Here is a 20888-nt window from a genome sequence, read left to right as displayed (position 1 = left end):
CCTGAAACCATCTCATATAGTCAGGGTTCACGGCTCCCTTTCCCGAACCCTCCCAGGAGCCCCTCGTGGGCGCCCAGGTCCTGCGTGCTGTTGTGGCCCAGGCTCACCTGGAGCAACTCGACTCTTCCTTACAGCCTCATGAACCTTTCAGTTCCTAAAGCTGCTTAGCCTGTGAAAGGAAAATGAATCTGAAGGCCCAAAAATCACTAATCTAAAGGGAAAAAAGGTGGGAACTGCTTAGGGCAAACCTGCCTCCCCTCCCCTTCTAGTCAAAGTCACCCCTCTGCTCACTGAGATAAGTGCGTATCTGATGGCCTCCTTTGGGGAGGCTATGAAACCCAAAAGAGGCCGGCGCGGTGGCTCGAGCCTGTAATCCCAGCACTTTGGGAGGCCGAGACGGGCGAATCACGAGGTCAGGAGATCGAGACCATCCTGCCTAACACGGTGAAACCCCGTCTCTACTAAAAATACAAAAAACGGCCGGGCGCGGTGGCTCAAGCCTGTAATCCCAGCACTTTGGGAGGCCGAGACGGGCGGATCACGAGGTAAGGAGATCGAGACCATCCTGGCTGATACGGTGAAACCCTGTCTCTACTAAAAAATACAAAAAATTAGCCGGGCGCGGTGGCGGGCGCCTGTAGTCCCAGCTACTCGGGAGGCTGAGGCAGGAGAATGGCGTGAACCCGGGAGGCGGAGCTTGCAGTGAGCCGAGATCGCGCCACTGCACTCCAGCCAGCAGGACAGAGCGAGACTGCGTCTCAAAAAAAAAAAAAAAAAAAAAAAAAGGCCAGGCATGGTGGCTCACGCCTGTAATCCCAGCACTTTGGGAGGCCGAGACGGGCGGATCACGAGGTAAGGAGATCGAGACCATCCTGGCTGATACGGTGAAACCCTGTCTCTACTAAAAAATACAAAAAATTAGCCGGGCGCGGTGGCGGGCGCCTGTAGTCCCAGCTACTCGGGAGGCTGAGGCAGGAGAATGGCGTGAACCCGGGAGGCGGAGCTTGCAGTGAGCCGAGATCGCGCCACTGCACTCCAGCCAGCAGGACAGAGCGAGACTGCGTCTCAAAAAAAAAAAAAAAAAAAAAAAAAGGCCAGGCATGGTGGCTCACGCCTGTAATCCCAGCACTTTGGGAGGCCGAGACGGGCGGATCACGAGGTAAGGAGATCGAGACCATCCTGGCTGATACGGTGAAACCCTGTCTCTACTAAAAAATACAAAAAATTAGCCGGGCGCGGTGGCGGGCGCCTGTAGTCCCAGCTACTCGGGAGGCTGAGGCAGGAGAATGGCGTGAACCCGGGAGGCGGAGCTTGCAGTGAGCTGAGATCCGGCCACTGCACTCCAGCCCGGGCGACAGAGCAAAAAAAAAGAAAAAGAAAAAGAAACCCAAAAGAATACAACAGTTTGTCTCTCACCTACCTGTGACCTGGAAGCCCCCTCCCTGCTTCGAGTTGTCCCGCCTTTCCCGACGGAACCAACGTTCATCTTACATATATTGATGTCTCCTGTCTCCCTAAAATGTATAAAACCAAGCTGTGTCCCGACCACCTTGGGCACATGTCGTCAAGACCTCCTGAGGCTGTGTCACGGGCGTGCGTCCTCAACCTTGGCAAAATAAACTTTCTAAATTGACCGTCTCAGATATTCGGGGTTCACAAGCCCATGCATGGGGACGTCCCCTGGGGTAGCGCCCCTCCTCCACGGAGCTCACTCGCGTCCTCCTCGTGCGTTTTCTTCAGAAGAAATTTCACAGCTACTTGGTCCACACCTGTCGGCCCTACAGGAGCCGCCGTTCTCCACAGGCACACAGGCGGCGTACCTGCTGGGCTGTGCGGAGAGGACCAGGTTCGTCTCCTAATTCCCGCTCAGTTAATAACAAATGTCGACAAGTCGAGAAATTTGCTCAAATTTACCCCATCAAATAAACAAAAATGGAGAAAGCTGGACCTGCGCCCCCCACCGCTGACGTGCTCACCCCTCCACTCCCTCTAGGCGGGCGGCACCCACTGAGCCCTCAGTACCAACCACACCCACAGCCGGGAGACGCAGCGCCGCACTTCGCCGCATGCGCACTCCCTGCGGCCCTCCCGCCAGGCGCCGCGCTGGGCAACCCGCGCCCCAGCGGGGTCCTTCAGGCCTTCGGCCGGGCAGCCTCCCTCGGGGTCCTTGCGTGGTTGCGTAGCAGCTGCGAGGACGCGGGCCGAGCCGGAAGCAGAGTGCGCTGCAGCGCGAGCGGGGCCGGCGGGCGTGGTTTGAGACCGCGCCGAGTCCAGGCGGGCGGCAGGGCCCGAGGGGCCGCTGGCCGCGGGCAGGCGACCTGCAGCGTCCCTGGTCTCTCCAGCCCTCACTCGGGACCGCACGTGAGGGCAAATCCGCCCCGGTGGCTGGCTTAGCACGCAGGATCAGCCCCTCAGAGGCCGCCCTAGGTGTCTGGGTGGGAGGGCGTCCCGGTCGGGGGAAGGACGGAAAGGTGGCTTCGCGAGGCTGTTGTGGGGGGCGGGACGGGCAGCCTGGCGATGCATGGACATGGTTGGTGCCCAAAAACATTTATCGAAAGATAGCTTGCCCACTTAGATCGCGAGGACAGCGACAACCAAGTCTTCGCCCGTAAGCGGTGGCTCACGACTGTAGTCCCAGGGATGCCGAGGAGGGAGGATCGTTTGAGTCCAGGAGTTGGGGGCTGCAGTGAGCCGTGATCGCGCCACTGCACTCCAGCCTGGGCGACAGAGTGAGACCCTGTCTCTAAACAAAAGAAAGAACCTCTTCAAGCGTGGAGCCGTGCAGCTGGATTTGGCTTTCTGTCGCTCTCTCTACAGGGTACAGGTGAAAGGGGGCAGACCCCTCACCATGCTTTCCAAGCATCTGCCACTTCCCAGGAATTGTGTCCCTGGATAAACAAGGCGAAGTCCCTGGCTGTGCAGAAGCAGTAGCTGTGTGGTGGCACAGTCAGGAAAACTCGGGGGCCCTGTTGGTATTTTCTACCCCTGACCCGTGTGCATACTTCTGTCGTAGCTCTTACCACAGTAGACTCTGCTATCATTGTGTCTTACATCCCCTGAACCCTGTGCAACGTCTGCTCATGGTGAATGCTCAGTAAGGTTCACCTATTGCTGCTATCTCGTCATCATATCATTTCTATGTGCCCACCTAGCTAAGAGTCTGGACTGTGATTACATTCTCAGGAATGTTTGCAAAGTCATATTTAGGTGTGAGGAGAGTAGAACAGAGCTAGAGATTATGTTGTACACAGCCTTTGGCACTGGATGCCTGGTGAATGTCTTGCGCAAATGGGTAATGTGAGGAGCAGCATTTGGGGTGCGCAGGACTTAAAGTATTTGTGTATAACATGTTATTGATGCCTGTGTGTCATACTCTGCTACTCCAAGTCTAGTAGTCAATTGCATACCATATCTGAGTCCAGCACTGAGGGAAGCAGTCTAGATGGAGGTACAGCGGGGTATAATCAGCATTTAGGAGATACTTGAAACTAGTAAAGGTTGAAACACCACTGGAGAAGGGGGTTAGGGGAATTGCACGTGTTGAGAGAGGGAGAGGCAGGTACAGATTACAGTAGGATGGAAAATGAAGGGGAGGTAAGAGGCATGAAGAAGACAAAGGATCACAAGTGTGGGTCAGGCATATTTGGCTGTGTGTCAGTGTCATTCAGTGGTGAGAGCTCAGGCTTTCTGGCAGACAGTGTCTCATGTCAACCATGTGACTGGGCACTGTTTTTGTGTGTCTGTGTGTGTGTGTTGTTTTTTTTTTTTTTGTCCCTGTTTTACAAGTAAGGAAACTTTTGTATGTTGAACTTGTAAATACAGGCCGGACACAGTGGCTCATGCCTGTAATCCCAGCACTTTGGGAGGCCGAAATGGGCAGATCACTTGAGGTCAGGAGTTCGAGACCAGCCTGGCCAACATAGTAAAACCCTGTCTCTACTAAAAATACAAAAATTAGTTGGGCGTGATGGGAGGTGCCTGTAATCCCAGCTACTGGGGAGGCTGAGACAGGAGAATCACTCAAACCTAGTAGGCGGAGTTTGCAGTGAGCCAAGATCGCGCCACTGCACTCCAGCCTGAGTGATAGAGCAAGACTCCATCTCAGAAAAAAACAAAAAAAAGAACTTGTAAATACAGAATGCTGTCTCTCCAGGTGGTCGTGGGAGGTGTGACCTTAAGCATACCCACAATAGGAATATATCATAGGGAAAACCACTCTAAGAGAATCTTGTGGGTACAAGGTTACAACCCCAAGGCTCAGCATGTGGCAGGCAAGTTGGTGGTGAATGGAGAAGGGTGTGAGCGTATTCTTGGACCCCTCTCTCATTGGCTCATTGTCTCTCCTGTCCAGGAAGAGGAGGAAATAAATTTGGTTGAGGGGACTTATCTCTGACAACATCCTCTTGTTGATCTTCCCACATAGTGACAAGACCCTCCCCTCCCCTGGGCTGGACCCCTCTCTACAGCTAGGAGCCAATGGCAGAAGACAGAACCAAACCCAGTGAGCTGGACCAAGGGAAGTATGATGCTGATGACAACGTGAAGATCATCTGCCTGGGAGACAGCGCAGTGGGCAAATCCAAGTATGTTGAGAGATTAGGGAAGAAATATCAGCCCCAGAGAGGGTCTGGGGCATTTTAAAAAGTCCTCCAGAGGCAGAGGAGCATGACTTCTTGGGGCTGGTGAAGGAGCAGTCTTGGCTGGAGTCCAGATGTTCATGGAGGAATGAGGGGAATCACGAGAGCAGTTGTGTGTGTTGGGTGGAGGGGGCAGGTCATAAGGACTGAGGAATTTGAGTGTTTCCTCTGAGCCCTGAGAGAACATGTGGAGCAACTAAGGACATTGTATGTGGTTTGTGGGCTGAGGGATGGCAAGGGCGGGGAGTGGGAATGGAAAGAGAAAAGTGACTATGCCACCGTGACAGATTGGGTAAAGGTGGTGAAGATGCTTTCTTGGAGGGACTCTCTGAGATAGAGAAAACTGGGTAGAACTGACCATTGACTATAATCATTGTGAAGATTGGCTTCTTCTTTTAATGAATTTCGGTGCCTGCATGCCACCCGGAGAGGTGAAGGGAGGCTCTGCGGTGCTGGCGGCTTGTCTCCATGAGACGTCCTATTTCTCACACCTACGACTGGTGAGGGCACATGTCCATTTCTGCCTTCATGGCATGAGGGTACACTTGCCCCTGCCCAGAGAACTGGTTACGCTTATTTCCCAAGTACTCCAGGCCCACCTTGTTTTCTACCTTCATTTTTATAAACATGTTCTTTGACTCAGATAGCTGTGAATAGTTCTCTGGGGGCTTTGCTGGGTTTTAGGCCATCTCCATGAATTTGAATTCTTTCTCTCTCCCTCTCTCTCTCTCTCTTCCCCACCACACAATCACACACTGCAGCTCTGGTTTAGTTTTTTTGTTTGTTTGTTTGTTTGTTTGTTTGTTTGTTTTGAGACGGAGTCTCGCTCTGTCCCCCAGGCTGGAGTGCAGTGGCGTGATCTCAGCTCACTGCAACCTCTGCCTCCTGGGTTCACGCCATTCTCATGCCTCAGCCTCCTGAGTAGCTGGGATTACAGGCGTGTGCCACCATGCCTAGCTAATTGTTTTGTATTTTTAGCACAGGTTTTGCCATGTTGGCCAGGCTGGTCTGGAATTCCTAACCTCAAGCAATCTGTCTGCCTTGGCCTCCCAAAGTGCTGGGATTACAGGTGTGAGCCACCGCACCCGGCCAACAAGACGTGGCTTTCTGATTCCATCTTTAAGAGTAGTTAGGTCCACATGTATTGTCTTTTTTCTTTGATAGCTGTATAACTTGGCCTTTAGGGTCTTCCATTCCTGTTAATAATTGCCTATCATCGTTGTGCAAAGAGGGCACAGGCACACACCCCCACCCCCAACTAAGGCCACATGGTGTGAGTACAGAGTAGGGTGATGGGGGAAATTTGCAAGCAGAAAAGTCACAGCATGTGACTCCCCGGGTCCCAAGCTCTCATTATCCTGAGGGAGTTGTGCTTAGGCCGACAGTGACCAGCGCCTGCTCTAAATATTTTTGGGAGAAGAAGACAGGGAGCATCTGTGTATGTGGCAGAGAGGTAGCTTCCTAGAGCCTCCGAAGGTAGGGCCTGCTCTGTTGTTGAGCTCAGGCCTGCCAAGCTGGTTCTCTGCTAAGCGGCAGAATGCTGGGAGGGAATGAGTCTCCGGGGCTTATTTTTTCTCCTTCATCCTGTCTTCCAGAGGCAACTTTTCCTTAAGAAAATTCCTCTGTGCCTGTGTTTTTATCCTTTCACTGCTTCTGCTTTGATGAGGCAAGTTTATGGGTCTCTCCTCTTCCTCCTCCACCTCCTGAGCACGCGCCCTCTCAGGACAGCGTTCTGAGCTTGGGTCTCTTTCATTTACCAGCTTAACCTCTGGCTGCGGAAATTTCTTTGTGTAATTTTCTATGTCATCTAAGAAGATGATGTGTTTTCTTTATAGTAAGGGTACTGTTTCTTTATAGTTATAAATAAAATCTATCCTCCTTTTACAAGTGAAGCTGCAGTTTACAGTCAGAAGTATAAAATCACGGTTAGAGTGTACTACGCTGACAGACAGGCAAGCAGTGACCCTACAAAACTTGAGGGAAAAAATGTTGCTATGTAAAGAGAGTGGTCAGGGAAGGCCTAGTTGTAAAGGTGACATTGGGTCAAAGACTTGAAAAAAGCAAGGAGTAAGCCTTGCAGATATCTGGCAGGAACATTTCAACAACAAAAGGAGGAAATGGCCAGTGGCTAGAACAGAGGGAGAGAAAAAGAAATGGGAGAGTTTGAACTGAAAGAAATGGGGAACCACTGGATGGTTTTGCACAGAGGAGTGACAAAGTCTGCCTAATTTTTTAACAGAATAACTGACCGCATTCAGAATAGATAGTCCTCTCAATAACCAATAGATCAAGCAGGTTCTCTTGTCTCAGCCTCCCGAGTAGCTGGGATTACAGGCATGTGCCACCATGCCTGGCTAATTTTTTGTATTTTTAGTGGAGACAAGGGCTTCACCATGTTGACCAGGCTGGTCTTGAACTCCTGACCTCAAGTGGTCCACCCGCCTTGGCCTCCCAAAGTGCTGGGATTACAGGCGTGAGCCACTGTGCCCGACTGGGAAATGGCTTTTGAACGGAAGGCACAGCCTTGGCCTGGCCTCTGTTTCCCTGTGCATAGCACAAGGGTAATGGTATGTGCAGCACTGTGCTGTGGTGACAATAACAGATTTGAGAGCTTCACATGGGCTGGTGTGTGTACTCCTAGTGACATGAGCTGTTTGGTTATGACGGGTTGGTAATGCTGATTCCCAGGTTCCAGACTTGACCCGGAAACTGTGTGACTGTGGAGCGAAAAGGGGAAACCACAGGTGGCTTCCAGGCTGTCAGCCTTAGGGCGATAAAGTTTGGGACAAGGGAGAGATGGAGACACCATCTGACCGCCTTGCCTGTTCTGCTTTCAGACTCATGGAGAGATTTCTCATGGATGGCTTGTATCCTTCAAGGTTTGAAATACCCCTCTTTCCTGTGGGTCTTCCCACGCTCATGTATCAGTGCCCCACTGCCCACCACTTTGTAGCAGCAGCCCAGGAAGGAGGATTGGGTAAGTGAATGCACAGGTTTTGTTCCACACTTGTTTCTTGCCGGTTGATCCACATGGCATTGCACAATCAGTGCTGTATATTTTGGAGCTTACTCATATTTGGATTTGTTTTATATTAAGAGGGCAGTAGAATGGCAGACAGCAAATGGTTTGGATCTAATGCCTGGATTCAAACCCCGCCTCCTTCTCCTCCTTAGTAGCTTCCGACACTGGCCAACTCATTTAACCTCAAAGCTTGGGCCCCTACTGTTGAAAAACATCTCTGATATGAATGAACTTTGTAAAATAGGAGCTGCCAGCCCCACCTTCCCCCCATGAATTGTTATATTGTATAGGTTTGGAGTGAGTTCCTCCCTGCAACTGGGAGATTTTTAAACAGTTTCCCAAGTGGATCCACTGAAAACCACAGGTGAGACGAGCCCCTGGAGCCTGCTGCTCCCTGTCCTATGCTCAGCACCCCAACGCTCAGTTGCCTTAAGATCTGAGTATGTGTTACTCCACCTCGTACCAAGTGCTTCTGCACACCCAGCCCACCTGCAACATTTGGCTCTGCTTTTTACACTGTCCCGCTTCTTGCAGCCTCAGAAGGTGTTTATCCCCAGAGTTTAACCCTTTTTCTCGGGGTTTCACACATAGGCAGACTCCAAATTGGTAGACGGCTTGTCAGCTGTAAGGCTTGTGGGAGCTTTTGTCCCTGGAATGGTCATGTTGCTACCTAGGGTCGGGGTTGCCTTTCCAGCCTGCGAAAGCTCCATCAGTGATTGAGTCGGGGTTTCCACATTTGCATTTTCCAACTGCATGATGCCCTTTATGACGCTTGTCTGTAAAATCCTGTTCTGCGCTTTACCTCAGACTTCGATGACCAGAACACACTCCCATCTCCTCCCACCCCTCACTCTTCTTCCGTGGAGCTTGTACCAGTGATATGCGAGGCTGATCCTCTGTCTGCAACACTGGTTTGACTTAAAATCTCAGTAACTCCAAAGAGAAGAGGAGGGAGAGGATCCATTTCATCAAACCAAACACCCCTGCTCCCCACTCCTTCCTTACCTCCCCTTTTATTGATTTTGGTCCTTAACCTGAGTGCAGTCAGCCACAGCAGCTGTCCACGTACGCCCTGACCCTCTACAAGCACACAACCACGGTAGATGGCAAGACCATCCTTGTGGGTAAGTGGCACAGGGCCAAGCCACGCTGACCCTCAGGAAAGAGGAAATGGGAGACGAGGGGAGGTGAGGGAAGGTTCATAAGGAGAGAGTCCAGAGGGAGAAAATGAGACCCCAGGCAGGGATAAGGGGTGGTAGAGAGAACCCAGAGAGTCAGGAGCCAGGAAGCTGTGGAGGGTGGAAGGAGGCACGCAGGGGCCAAGTCCCAGCCCTCTGACCTGGCGTCCAGGGCGGCACCTGTGCAGGACAGGGTTCAGGAAAGGAGAAGTCAGGGGGCTGTACCCACCTCAGGGAAGAAGAACATGAGAGGCCTTCGACAAGGCAGTAGTTTGCCTAGCTTCAGGGGTTCTTATTCAGCCGGTTTAAAAAAGTAAATGTGGTCAGAACATTATCTACCACATCGGGCTTTGACCTTCCGTCGGGTCATAATCTTCTCCTTGGCCAGGCCACACAGCCTGCCTGACTCTGTCTACCATCTGTGGTCAGCGCACGTGAGAAGTTGGACTAGTTTAGAACTTAGAGGACCCTGCATATCATGTGGGAAACGGGGAACCTATCTTCTCCCTCCTTGGGCTTCCAGTGTATGTTGTCCTTCCTCCTGGCCCCTAACCCATGGTCTTCCCATAAAACAGGTGAACACACACCTCTCTCATCACTCAGGCACACTGTGTCGAAGACACACGCGTGGAGCTCTGTGGTCTGTTTCTCCCTGTGCTCCCCGTGTACTCACACGTGCTGTGCTTTGTGCCACATGTGTGTCGTATTTTAGTGACTTGCACAGAAATGTACCAGGCATGTGGGTCTCTGTGATCTCCAGCCCCCAACAGGCAGTCAGAGCTGTGTTCACGTTGCAGACTTTTGGGACACGGCAGGCCAGGAGCGGTTCCAGAGCATGCATGCCTCCTACTACCACAAGGCCCACGCCTGCATCATGGTACGAGATGGGGTGGAGGTGGACAAAGGCACTGGGCAAGTCTGGCCTGAGGGGTGAGGGGCCTAGCAGCCCTGGGCCCTCTTAACCAAGTCTGGGTGTTGTGGGAGGCGGGGCTCAGGGTCACCCAGGGATGTTTCAAACCACACCTGCTCCCCAGAGCTTCTTAGTGAGAAGGTGCCAGGTGCGCTCTCTGGAGGTGGGGATGGGTGGAGAAAAGGTGGAACAGCAAGCTCAGGGCTTCACCATCAGGTGTAGCATCCAAGAGGCAAACGTGTGCCTGAGACAGGGCCGCAGTCCCTCTGATGGACCCACCCTGTCAGACAAGCTCCCAAGGCCTCCCTCTACTGTTGCCTGCTGCTTTTCCCTAGGGGGCACATGCTGGGACTGAGTAGATGCTGCAGGTCCCAGAGAACCTTCTCTCTCAGGCCAGCCCCTTGCCTCCCTCCGAGCCTCCCATTTTGTTGCCTAGGACGCAGTCCTTACGGTTCCACCCCGGTGGCCAGGGCGTGGTAAGTGCCTGAAATGCAGCCGAGGAAAGGGCTAAGAAAGGAAAAAGCAGCTCTGTAAACCTGTGTCCTATAGAAGTTCCTACCCATGAATTCCCTGGCTTGGTTCTCAGGCCACCACTTTTACATGCTGAAAAGGAGCATGTTTTTCTTTTGAGCCACTTAAAAAACATTTTCATGGCTGGGCACAGTGGCTCATGCCTGTAATCCCAGCACTTTGGGAGGCCAAGGTGGGTGGATCACCTGAGGTCAGCAGTTTGAGACCAGCCTGGCCAACATGGTAAAACCCCGTCTCTACTAAAAATACAAAAAATTAGCTGGGCGTGGTGGCAGGCGCCTGTAATCCCAGCTACTTGGGAGGCTGAGGCACGAGAATCACTTGAACCCGGGAGGCAGAGGTTGCAGCGAGCCGGATCGCGCCATTGCACTCCAGCCTGGGCAACAAGAGCAAAACTCCATCAAAAAAAAAAAAACCCACATTTTCGTGAACATCAGCCATCTACAATGCAGGAAGTAATAGACTAGTCTTCGGAATTATTAACCTAGCAATTGTCACCAAGTGAAAACCTTAGTCACTAAAATTTCTTGGAATGGCATTCAAGGTCTTGCTTTAACACAAAACCCCAAAACTTGGTGGCACAAAACAACCATTTTCTGATGGATCGGGGATCCGTCATGTCTGAAGTCTCAGCTAAGAAGACTCCAAGGCTGGGCTCCAGGCTGGAACTGCCTGGGGCATCTCCCTACGCACACACTGGTACTTGGCTGGACCCCCGGCAGATTCTGCTCCCCGTGTTTCTTCGCAGTTTATCAGTTGGGCCGATTTGGGCTTGCTCACAGAGTGTCAGCCAAGATCCCAAGATCAAGCATCCAAAGAGAACCTGGTGGGACTTGTATTTCCTTTTAGAGCCCTGGAAGTTATGTGGCATCTCTCTGGTCATAGTCACAGAGGGAAGAAACAGATGGCATTTCTCAGTGGGGAATCAGAGTCACATGATTAAAAGAACACATGGGATGGACAGGTTGCCACCATTGTTGGCATATATTAATAAAGTCTGCCATGGCACTCCATAGCATTTAGACACCCACCTTTCTAGCCCTACCTCCCACCTAGTGATTGCCTATAAGTATGCACGGCCTTACCTTGGCCCTGAGAGGGATGCATGGCTGAGCAGGTGTCATCTCATCTGTAAGAAGCAATAGCAGAGGGAATCCAGAAGGAGCTGCTCTGTTCTGCTCATTGTCACCTGCTCCTCTGCACACCTTCCTTCATGCTCTTCCCTCAGCCTCTCCCCAGCTCACACCCCTTTACTTGAAACTCTGCTCCTTTTTCAGGCCCTGCTTAAATGCCATCACCTCCATGCAGCCTCTTCTGATGTTTGTCATTAGAATTGTTCTTTCCTGTGTGCACCACTGATCACTTCCACAACGTGGATTCTGTCTGTGATGCACATGTGCAGGATGCCAGGAGTGCCAAGGCGGAAAGACACAATGCTGCCCCCAGGAACTTACTGACTGGTGGGCACAGTACAGATTCCAGGGGTGAAGACAGTGAGGATTCTTCCCTTCTGACCCTTTGCAGATGGTAAAGGAAGGAGCTCATCACCTGATTTCCCCCACTGCCCCTTAAGAACAAAATCCCTTGAAACATTCCAAAAGCTTTAACTCTGATAACTGTTAAGGTACTAAACAAGAGGATAATGGGGTAAGGCAAATGGGGCCAGTGTAGTGCAGAAGTCTGACCCTCAAGAACAGAGGAGCTTGGTCCTAGCCAGTTTGGTTTCGGGCCTACTCTGGCATTTGGTATTTTGAGCTCACCTCTCTTTTTCTCTTGGAGTGACTGCTTTCTGCATCTGATGCATCTCCATGGGCTCCCCTCAGACCCTCTTCTGAAGGCCTGGGGTGTCTCTCCTGCCACCATGCCTGTGTCTGCAGGTCCCTGCCACCAGCCCCAGTCTGCTGCATGGGCCCTGGCGGGTAGAAAGCACTCACCTTCTGACCACACGGGGAGCTGAGGGTCAGAGACGGAGCCAAGGCTCGACCCTCCACCTTGAAACCTTGAGATGGGGATGCTGCTCATTCTAGCCAGCTCCTCCTCGGCTCTGCAAACAAGGAAAGGGTGCTCAGGAAACCAGACCTGGACAAAAGGCATCTGAGCCTGGTGTGAGGCAGATTCCGGAAGTTTCGTTACAGACATCCTTTATAAGGAGTCTTCCTCGGGAATTCAAGACAACCTGGTGATTCGTTGACATTGGCCTGTGAAAGAGAATCCACATAGACTTCCTGCCACCTCTTGAGGTGTGACAGCTGCTGACCCTCCCACCACCACACAGGGCGAGCCCCCAGCCCTGAGCTTGAACCATGTTCCTTGCACAAATAGCTGGGTGATTTAGAAGTGAGGTCAGCTGTGCCAGCAGTTACAGGGTGGTGGTTGTAACTTTAATCCACTGACTGTGGTACTAGGGCAGTTCGGGCTGGACACTTGGGAGGAGCTCCTGTGAAGGGCACAAAGGCTCACTGTAGCAGCAGCTCAGTTGTCGCTCAGAGTTCTGCCCTTAGAGCTGGTTTGCAGTGCTCATCCTTCTTGCTGATATTTTAAAATAGGTAAAAACAGGCTGGGCACGGTGACTCATGCCTTTAATCCCAGCACTTTGGGAGGCTGAGGCGGGCAGATCACCTGAAGTCAGGAGTTCGAGACCAGCCTGGCCAGCATGGTGAAACCCCGTCTCTACTAAAAATACAAAAATTAGCCGGGCGTGGTGGTGCGCACCTGTAATCCAGCTACTCAGGAGGCTGAGACGGGAGAATCGCTTGAACCCAGGAGGTGGAGGTTGCAGTGAGCCAAGACAGCACCACTGCACTCCAGCCTGGGCAATAGAGCAAGACTCCATCTCAAAATAAATAAATAAATAAAAATAGGTAAAAACAATAAATTATAAAAACGTAATACAATTATAAAATACAAATAATAAAACATAAAAATTTTAAAAAGTTTAAAGAGGCCAGTCACAGTGGCTTATGCCTATAATCCCAGAAATTTGGGAGGCCGAAGCAGGAGGGTCACTTGAGCCCAGGAGTTCAAGACCAGCCTGGTTAATATAATGAGACCTCATCTCTACAAAAAATATACAAAATTAGCCAGGCATGGTGGCATGTGCCTATAGTTCCAGCTACTCAGGAGGCTCACCCAAGCCCAGGGAGTCTAGGGGGCAGTAAGCCAAGATTGTGCCACTGCACTCCAGCCTGGGTGACAGAGTAAGACCCTGTCAAAAAACAAAAACAAAAAGCAGAAAGAACAAAGAAGTAAACAGAAGCTTAAAAGTAAATCAGCCAGGTGCAGTAGCTCATGCCTGTAATCCCAGTACTTTAGGAGGCCTAGGCAGGCAGCTCACTTGAGGTCAAGAGTTCAAGACCAGCCTGCCCAACATGGCGAAACCCTGTCTCTACTAAAAACATAAAAATTAGCCAGACATGGTGGCGCACGCCTGTAGTCCCAGCTACTGAGGAGGCTGAGACAAGAGAATCACTTGAACACAGAAGTCAAAGGTTGCAGTGAGCTGAGATTATGCCACCACACTCCAGCCTGGATAACAGAGTGAGACTCCATCTAAAAAAAGAAAAGAAATCAAGGCCTGTTGTGGCTAACACCTGTAACCCCAGCACCTTTAGAGACCCAGGTAGGAGGATCCCTTGAGGCCAAGAGTTTGAGATGAGCCTGGGCAACATAGGGAGAGCCTGCCTCTACAAAAAAAAATAATTTAAGAATTAATGGGTGCATGCTACTTGGGAGGCTGAAGTAGGAGGATCCCTTGAGCTGAGGAGTTTTGAGGTTGCGGTGAGCTGTGATTGAGCCACTGCATTCTAGCCTGGGTGACAGAGGGAAACCCTGTCTCTAAAAAGTAAAAAATAAAAGTAAATCAATAGTAACTAAAGTAAAACTCTAGAAATATTTACAGTTACTACAGAGGAACTTTAAAACAGTTTAAGCAATAAATATAAGAGTAGACTAAAAAACACGGAAGTTTACAATTTCTAACAGACTGTATCAATTGGCAAATTGATTCAATTTATGATTGTTAAAATAGGTGAATAAGATTAGATGACAAGATAACAAAAAAGGAATCTGTTATTTATTTATTTATTTATTTATTTATTTATTTATTTATTTTGAGATGGAGTTTTGCTCTTGTTGCCCAGGCCAGAGTGCAATGGCATGATCTGGGCTCACTGCAACCTCCGTCTCCCTAGTTCAAGCAATTCTCCTGCCTCAGCCTCCCAAGTAGCTGAGATTACAGGCATGCGCCACTGTGCCCAGCTAACTTTTTGCATTTTTAGTAGAGACAGAGTTTCACCATGTTAGCCAGGCTGGTCTCGAACTCCTGACTTCAGGTGATCAGCCCGCCTCAACCTCCAAAAGCGCTGGGTTTACAGATGTGAGCCACCACAACGAGCCAATAATAAGATTTTTAAAAACATTTTTGCATCTGGAGACCCCAGGGGGCTTCCCCGAGAAAGGACAGCCTCTGTGGTCAGAGAGGCTGCAATTCAGAGCATTCCCACAGACAACGCCATGTGCTCATGCTCACCTGCTTAGGTGTGTGAGTGAGTCACCTGGAGATGCGGTGCAGAAACATTGACACCTGAGCTATCTTTCTTCCTCTGCCCTTTGCAGGTGTTTGATGTACAGAGGAAAGTCACCTATAAGAACCTGAGCACCTGGTACATGGAGCTTCGGGAGTTCAGGCCAGAGATCCCATGCATCGTGGTGGCCAATAAAATTGATGGTGGGGCCATCCCTGCACCTGGGTGTTAGCAATTCACTGGGGACCCACCACCACACGTTTCCTCCCCCATTCCTGGGGCAGGCAGCCTTCAGTGATTGTTCCTCCCTCCCACGATAAGATATGACCCTTGGTTACTTGCGTTCTTCCCGCCTTATAAAGAAGCCAGCTAAGCCAGCCTGCCCTCTTCCCAAGACACAGATCCCTATTAACTGAACTCTCTAGGACATGTTTCCTAATCATCCCTGCCTATCCCACTTTCTGGAATGAAGGCCTCCAGTGGCCCACCCTCCAAACCCTCTTCCCTTCCCTTGACAGACAGACCAATGTCCTACCTTCTCTCTACAGCAGACATAAACGCGACCCAAAAAAGCTTCAATTTTGCCAAGAAGTTCTCCCTGCCCCTGTATTTTGTCTCAGCTGCTGATGGTACCAACGTTGTGAAGGTATGGTCGGCTGCAGAGGTAGCTAGCAAGGCCAGGGTGCTAGGTGGTAAAGGGAAGCTGTGAAGAGAAGGGCTTACTGCAGGTGTGATGGAGAGAACGGGAACAGTGCATGGCCATGGGTGGCAGGGAGGGGAGAAGCTGATGGGCCTGGACTTGATGAGGCGGAAGTCCATTGACCATACATAGGTCAGGGTAATGGGGAGAGGCAAATGGAAAGGTGAGGTTGCTGATTTTAGGAATGGAGTATTGTGTAGTCTCACAGTGGGGCCAGTGGGGTGAACTGGGCAGAGTCCAAGGCACTCCCATCCACCATCTCTACCTCACCCCCAACTCTTCAGTGATGCAATTTGATTAGCTGCGTCTCTACCTCACCCGCAGCTCTTCAATGATGCAATTCGATTAGCTGTGTCTTACAAACAGAACTCCCAGGACTTCATGGATGAGATTTTTCAGGAGCTCGAGGTAGGTCAGGCCCACATTTCGGGTGGGATGGAAGAAACGGCTTCTCTTCAGGGATAGGGACTACAACGCAGTGGAGTGGCTCTCGCCTAACTTTGCCCCACTAAATGTCTCAGAGCTGCGGCTGAGCAAACGTAGGGCCAGGCCTCACCTGCAACCTTGTCCACAGAACTTCAAGTTGGAACAGGAAGAGGAGAATGTGCCAGACCAGGAGCAGAACAGCAGCATCGAGACCCCATCAGAGGAGGCGGCCTCTCCCCACAGCTGAGGGGCTGGGGCTAGGGGTGGGTGGAGCCTTTTTAAAGTACCCTTCCCTTCAACAGCTCTCCAGCTCTGAATGGAGGAACTCTCTAGGCCATCCCCTCTTCTACCTCCTGCAGCCCATCCATCCTATTAGCCTCCCACATTCAAGGCCCTTAATGCAGGGATGAGGTCAGCACCAGCAAACTCTGGACTGGTGGAAGAAGGTCCTCACCAGATCTCCTTGAAGCAGAATTAGGGATCAGTATCATTAACACCTTCCCCACCCCCTCCCCCCAGGCGGGCAGTGAAGAGAATCAGAAAACATGATTATGTGTCACTTTAATAAAGGAAATTTAGGTGTTTTTCGTTTTTTTGTTTGTGTTTTTTTCCTTTCCAAAGCTCACCTCAGGGACAATTCCTTGTGCTTCTGCCAAGGTAATGATTAACCCCCACCCACAGCTGAATCTGTGAGACCCCATTCTTTCCCTATGTGGTCTCCCATCTGTTTTCCTCTTCATTCTCCCAATCATCTGGTTGGTTGGTTGGTTTGTTCCTTTGGAGACAGAGTCTCGCTCAGAGTCGCCAGGCTGGAGTTCTGTGGCGCAATCTCAGCTCACTGCAACCTCTGACTCCCTGGTTCAAATGAATCTCCTGCCTCAGCCTCCCGAGTAGCTTGGCATCACCACACCCAGCTAATTTTTGTATTTTTAGTAGAGACGGGATTTCACCATGTTGCCCAGGATGGTCTTGATCTCCTGGCGTGATCTGCCCGCCTCGGCCTCCCAAAGTGCTGGGATTACAGGCGTGAGCCACTGCACCCAACCCCAGTCATCTGTTTTTAAACAAATATTTTTGAGCAGATAGCTATTCATTCCAGATTTCTGTGTACCCACGCTGTTTCAGGAGCTCTTCTAGGTAAAGCTGAGATCACAGGAACATTAGAGTTAAGTAAAAGCAGGTGACAGGCTTAGCTATAGTTAGGAATACACAAGCTTTGTTGGTAAAATCCAGAGTCCTTACAGCCACACCACAAGGTACATCCATTTGAACTATAAGAAGCGCTTCTTTTAAAGTTCCTATTTCAGCATAAAGAGGCTGTCCTTTTTTTTTTTTTTTTGGAGGAATAGTTTTTACCTCGTGCCTCCTGTGGGAGGCTGAGGACTGCAAGAGGAGAACTAGCAGATACGCCTGCTCACCCCTCTCTGGTACTTGTGGCTTGCTAGTATGTTGTTGTTATAATCTCGGGCATTGTTTGCATTGTGTTTATTAATAGGGTTTTGTTTTTACTGTTTCCGTTTTTACAGTAAAGGCTGAATTACATAAACATTGAGTAAATGTATGTGCTTTGTGGCTCCGAAGTGTGTATTGAGCAAAAAGACAAAAGAATCTGCAAATCATCACCCTTATCAATGAGGGGTGGCTGCCTTGACCTGTTGCAGGGTAGCCCGTGTTTACTCTCAATTCACTATCATGGAGGCCATTTCAGTGGAATTTAGTGTTTTCAAAAGAACTGAATTACCTGTTAATTTGGGAGCTCAAGAACAAGCACATTTCCCCTTTAAATCAGCAATACTTAGATGTTCAACGTAATATGTTTGACTTGACCAGGGGTTCCCAGGAATGTATGCCCTGATGAGGTGGAACTTAAAAAAATTTACTTACTGTAAATGGCCAGTAAGTATTTAGAAAAAAAATACAGGCCGGGCGCGGTGGCTCAAGCCTGTAATCCCAGCACTTTGGGAGGCCGAGACGGGCGGATCACGAGGTCAGGAGATCGAGACCATCCTGGCTAACACGGTGAAACCCCGCCTCTACTAAAAAAAAAATAAAAAAAAAAAAACTAGCCGGGCGCTGTGGTGGGCGCCTGTAGTCCCAGCTACTCGAGAGGCTGAGGCAGGAGAATGCCGTAAACCCGGGAGGCGGAGCTTGCAGTGAGCTGAGATCCGGCCACTGCACTCCAGCCTGGGCGACAGAGCGAGACTCCGTCTCAAAAAAAAAAAAAAAAAAAAATACAACAGCCTTGCTGAGATAGAATTTACATACTATAAAGTTCACCATCATATTGGTTTTATCTGACTATTTTGTATCAGGTTCCTTAGAAGCTGACCCTGAGAAGGCCATTGTTCAAATGACTTGTTAGGGTCATTCTCAGAAGAGTGAGGCGGGCAGGAGGCAGGAAGCTCAGCAAGGTTGTGGTCTCAGCTGGAGGCCGGCTTCACCACCCCACCCCACCCCATCCCAGGGCAAATTGCCCTACAGAGTTAGTCCTACCTCAAGACCGGGGGCCGTTTGTACCCTTCAGCCAAGGATGTGAGGTGGAAGGGGGCTTCTGTTTCAGTAAGGTCAATTCTCTGGGGAAAAGGGCAACCGTGTGCTTCCTTCATCAACACTTACAGCAATTGGAGGATGAATGTTTAGGCAGGGTGCCAGCAACATCCACAAGCCAGATCCACCTGTTTCTTAAAGTTCATTCCATCCAGGTAGAGCTGCTCTATGGTTCTAACTGGTCACCAGTCCTGGGGGATGTACAAGAGAAGGGTCAATGGGAAAGGATAAACCAGAGCCCCTGCTATTGTAGTTGGACCCCATGCGGAGACTGATACTTGTCACCTCTCATCCTCTGGCTAGCACTTTTGCTGGTCTAGGTTGTTTGCCTGGTGGGTTGATCCTGCTGCTCTTGTCTAAGGGGGTCTGAGCCCCTGCTGACTAGGCCTTTATGAGGCAGTGGTTGTTACACTTACATAGTTGTAGCTAGACATGCAAGTTCCAAGAGATAGCATGAACCACCTGAGTACCAAATACATTACTCCCTCCTGTTACTATCTGGCAACATCCTTTCTTCCTAATGATGGTTAGAGACCATCACCTCTTTCCAGAATGCTAACTCTGCTTGCCAGTTTACAAGCGCATGGACTGTCTAGGAAGCAGCCATAGCTTTGTGTTTAGTGAAGCTCTTACTGTATCACTTGGTGGAAATGCCTCCCCTGCTCCCCACACTGCCACTCGCAGCGACCAAGACTTCAGCTCACAGAGCCTAAAGCTGTAGACAGGAAGCACAGATTCCCCAGGTGTGTCACTGGGAGTGCTAGTGAGCGGGGCGCTCCTATGTCCACCCCTTGGTTACTAGACATGTTGGGGACGTAAAACCATATGATGAATATTAAGTTGTGTATCACATCATGAAGGACCCCATCCTTACAGGGTATCATCTCCAAGATCGACATCTCCACTATCCACAAAGACAGGAAAGGCTCAGAAGTGGAGTGACATCAGGAAAACGGCAGAGTAGACAGCTCCAAACCCCTGTCCCTCTACAGAAACATTGAGAAAAAGCAGCAGAAACTTTGCCCGAACTCTGGAAAATAGTAAAAGACTTACATCAGTCAGGAAAGCACTGAAATGAGGAAGGGCAACTGAAAAGTGACAGGACAGTTGTGTGGCATTTTCACTTGCCCTTGCCTCACCCCTTCGTCAGCTTAATGGTTATCTTGAAGACAGTAGTCCACTTTCCCAATTTAGGACCCAGGTCCCAGGTTCCAGAGGGAGCAAGGCAGACCTTATCCACAAATGACTGCGTTTGTCTATTCTAACTGGTCAGAAACGATCTGAAAGACTAAAATGAGGCATTTGTCTGTTTTGCCCAAGTCTGAATCCACTCAAGGTAGAAAAGTGGCAGGCATTGCTTGAAAACATTCTGAGTTGACCAAAAAACCCACAGTTCCCTGGGACAAAAAGTTGTAGTTCAGACATATAACAGATTACATAAAGCCTGGGAGGAAAATCTGGGAAAGTTTCTGTGGGAAATTAGGGCATTCAAAAAATACATGTGTCTACTGGGCATTTCAAATGTCATGCACATACCCAGGGCAGGCCACGCATTCAGGAAAGATCTGAGAAGACCCTAAGCTTTTTCCTTTCGAAGATCTCTAGGACCAGGATTATCAAGAAGCGAATGCTAAGACAGAGTTGTTAATATCCTGGTTAGGTGTTGAAGGAATGCCCCAGCACAAATCCAATCTGCAAAGATTGAAAGAGATACTTAAAAAAAATTTTTTTTCAACCACAGATGAATACATAAAGAAAATGTGGCATGTACATACAATGGAACATCATTCAGCCTTTTTAAAAAAGGAAATCCTGGCCAGGCGCGGTGGCTCATGCCTGTAATCCCAGCACTTTGGGAGGCCGAGGCCGGTGGATCAAGAGGTCAGGAGATTGAGACCATCCTGGCTACAGTGAAACGCCATCTCTACTAAAAATAGAAAAGAAAAATTAGCCAGGCATGGTGGCGGCTCCTGTAGTCCCAGCTACTCAGGAGGCTGAGGCAGGAGAATGGCGCGAATCCGGGAGGTGGAGCTTGCAGTGAGCCCAGATCAGTGCCACTGTACTCCAACCTGGGTGACAGAGCGAGACTCAGTCTCAATAAATAAAATAAAATAAAATAAAATAAAATAAAATAAAATAAAATAAAATAAATAAAGGAAATCCTTCCATTTGCAGCAACTATACTAAGTTAAAGAAGCCAGACACAGTAGGACAAATACTACATGATCTCACTTATGTAAGGCATCTAAAATATTCAAACTGAGAAGCAGAGAGTAGAATGGTGGTTGCCAAGGGCTAAGGGGAGGAAGAAACAAGCAGGCATTGCTCATCGGGTGCAAAGCTTCAGTTATGCCGGAGGGTAAGTCCTAGAGACCTCCTGCACAGCAGAGTGACTATAGTTAACAACACTGTAT

General features: G+C 50.0%; 2 protein-coding genes across 13 annotated transcripts in view; one reads left to right on the top strand and one right to left on the bottom strand.

The window, feature by feature from the left end:
* LOC112428021 (zinc finger protein 669-like) overlaps positions 1 to 2059 on the bottom strand; it is a 49485-nt gene extending 47426 nt beyond the window's left edge. For both annotated transcript variants that reach the window (XR_011613124.1, XR_011613125.1), the window contains exons 1-2: positions 1421 to 2059; positions 108 to 169 (exon numbers count right to left, since the gene is read on the bottom strand). The gene's annotated coding sequence lies outside the window, so the exon portion shown is untranslated. The remainder of the gene's footprint in view (positions 1 to 107; positions 170 to 1420) is intronic.
* A 143-nt stretch (positions 2060 to 2202) lies between these two features.
* On the top strand, positions 2203 to 16511 carry LOC105489731 (RAB, member of RAS oncogene family like 2B). Of its 11 annotated transcripts, none has more exons than XM_071078938.1 (10): positions 2208 to 2361; positions 2576 to 2824; positions 4424 to 4583; positions 7475 to 7504; positions 8704 to 8783; positions 9635 to 9714; positions 14893 to 15004; positions 15353 to 15447; positions 15826 to 15909; positions 16076 to 16511. In XM_071078938.1, the coding sequence occupies exons 3-10, from the start codon at positions 4477 to 4479 to the stop codon at positions 16172 to 16174; spliced, it is 687 nt and encodes a 228-aa protein (XP_070935039.1). In that variant the 5' UTR covers positions 2208 to 2361; positions 2576 to 2824; positions 4424 to 4476; the 3' UTR covers positions 16175 to 16511. The 11 variants fall into 11 exon arrangements, with proteins under 11 accessions (XP_070935041.1, XP_011753038.2, XP_011753035.2 ...); XM_071078937.1 differs by having other exon boundaries at positions 15350 to 15447; XM_011754736.3 differs by lacking the exon at positions 2576 to 2824 and having other exon boundaries at positions 2204 to 2361.
* The last annotated feature ends 4377 nt before the right edge of the window (positions 16512 to 20888 follow it).

The sequence above is a fragment of the Macaca nemestrina genome, chromosome 15 (assembly GCF_043159975.1).
Source record: "Macaca nemestrina isolate mMacNem1 chromosome 15, mMacNem.hap1, whole genome shotgun sequence".
In the NCBI taxonomy this organism is placed as follows: domain Eukaryota; kingdom Metazoa; phylum Chordata; class Mammalia; order Primates; family Cercopithecidae; genus Macaca; species Macaca nemestrina.
The sequence above is the reverse complement of the archived record's forward strand: the minus strand, read 5'-3'. Positions and strand labels throughout refer to the sequence as shown.

What these genes read in the sequence shown, in the direction of transcription:
- LOC105489731 (XM_011754733.3), top strand. Translation starts at nt 4,477, where the DNA reads ATGGCAGAAGACAGAACCAAACCCAGTGAGCTGGACCAAGGGAAGTAT. An exon ending in TGGCAAGACCATCCTTGTGG is followed by an intron (nt 8,784 to 9,634) that starts GTAAGTGGCACA and finishes TTCACGTTGCAG; the next exon opens with ACTTTTGGGACACGGCAGGC. An exon ending in GGTGGCCAATAAAATTGATG is followed by an intron (nt 15,005 to 15,349) that starts GTGGGGCCATCC and finishes TTCTCTCTACAG; the next exon opens with CAGACATAAACGCGACCCAA.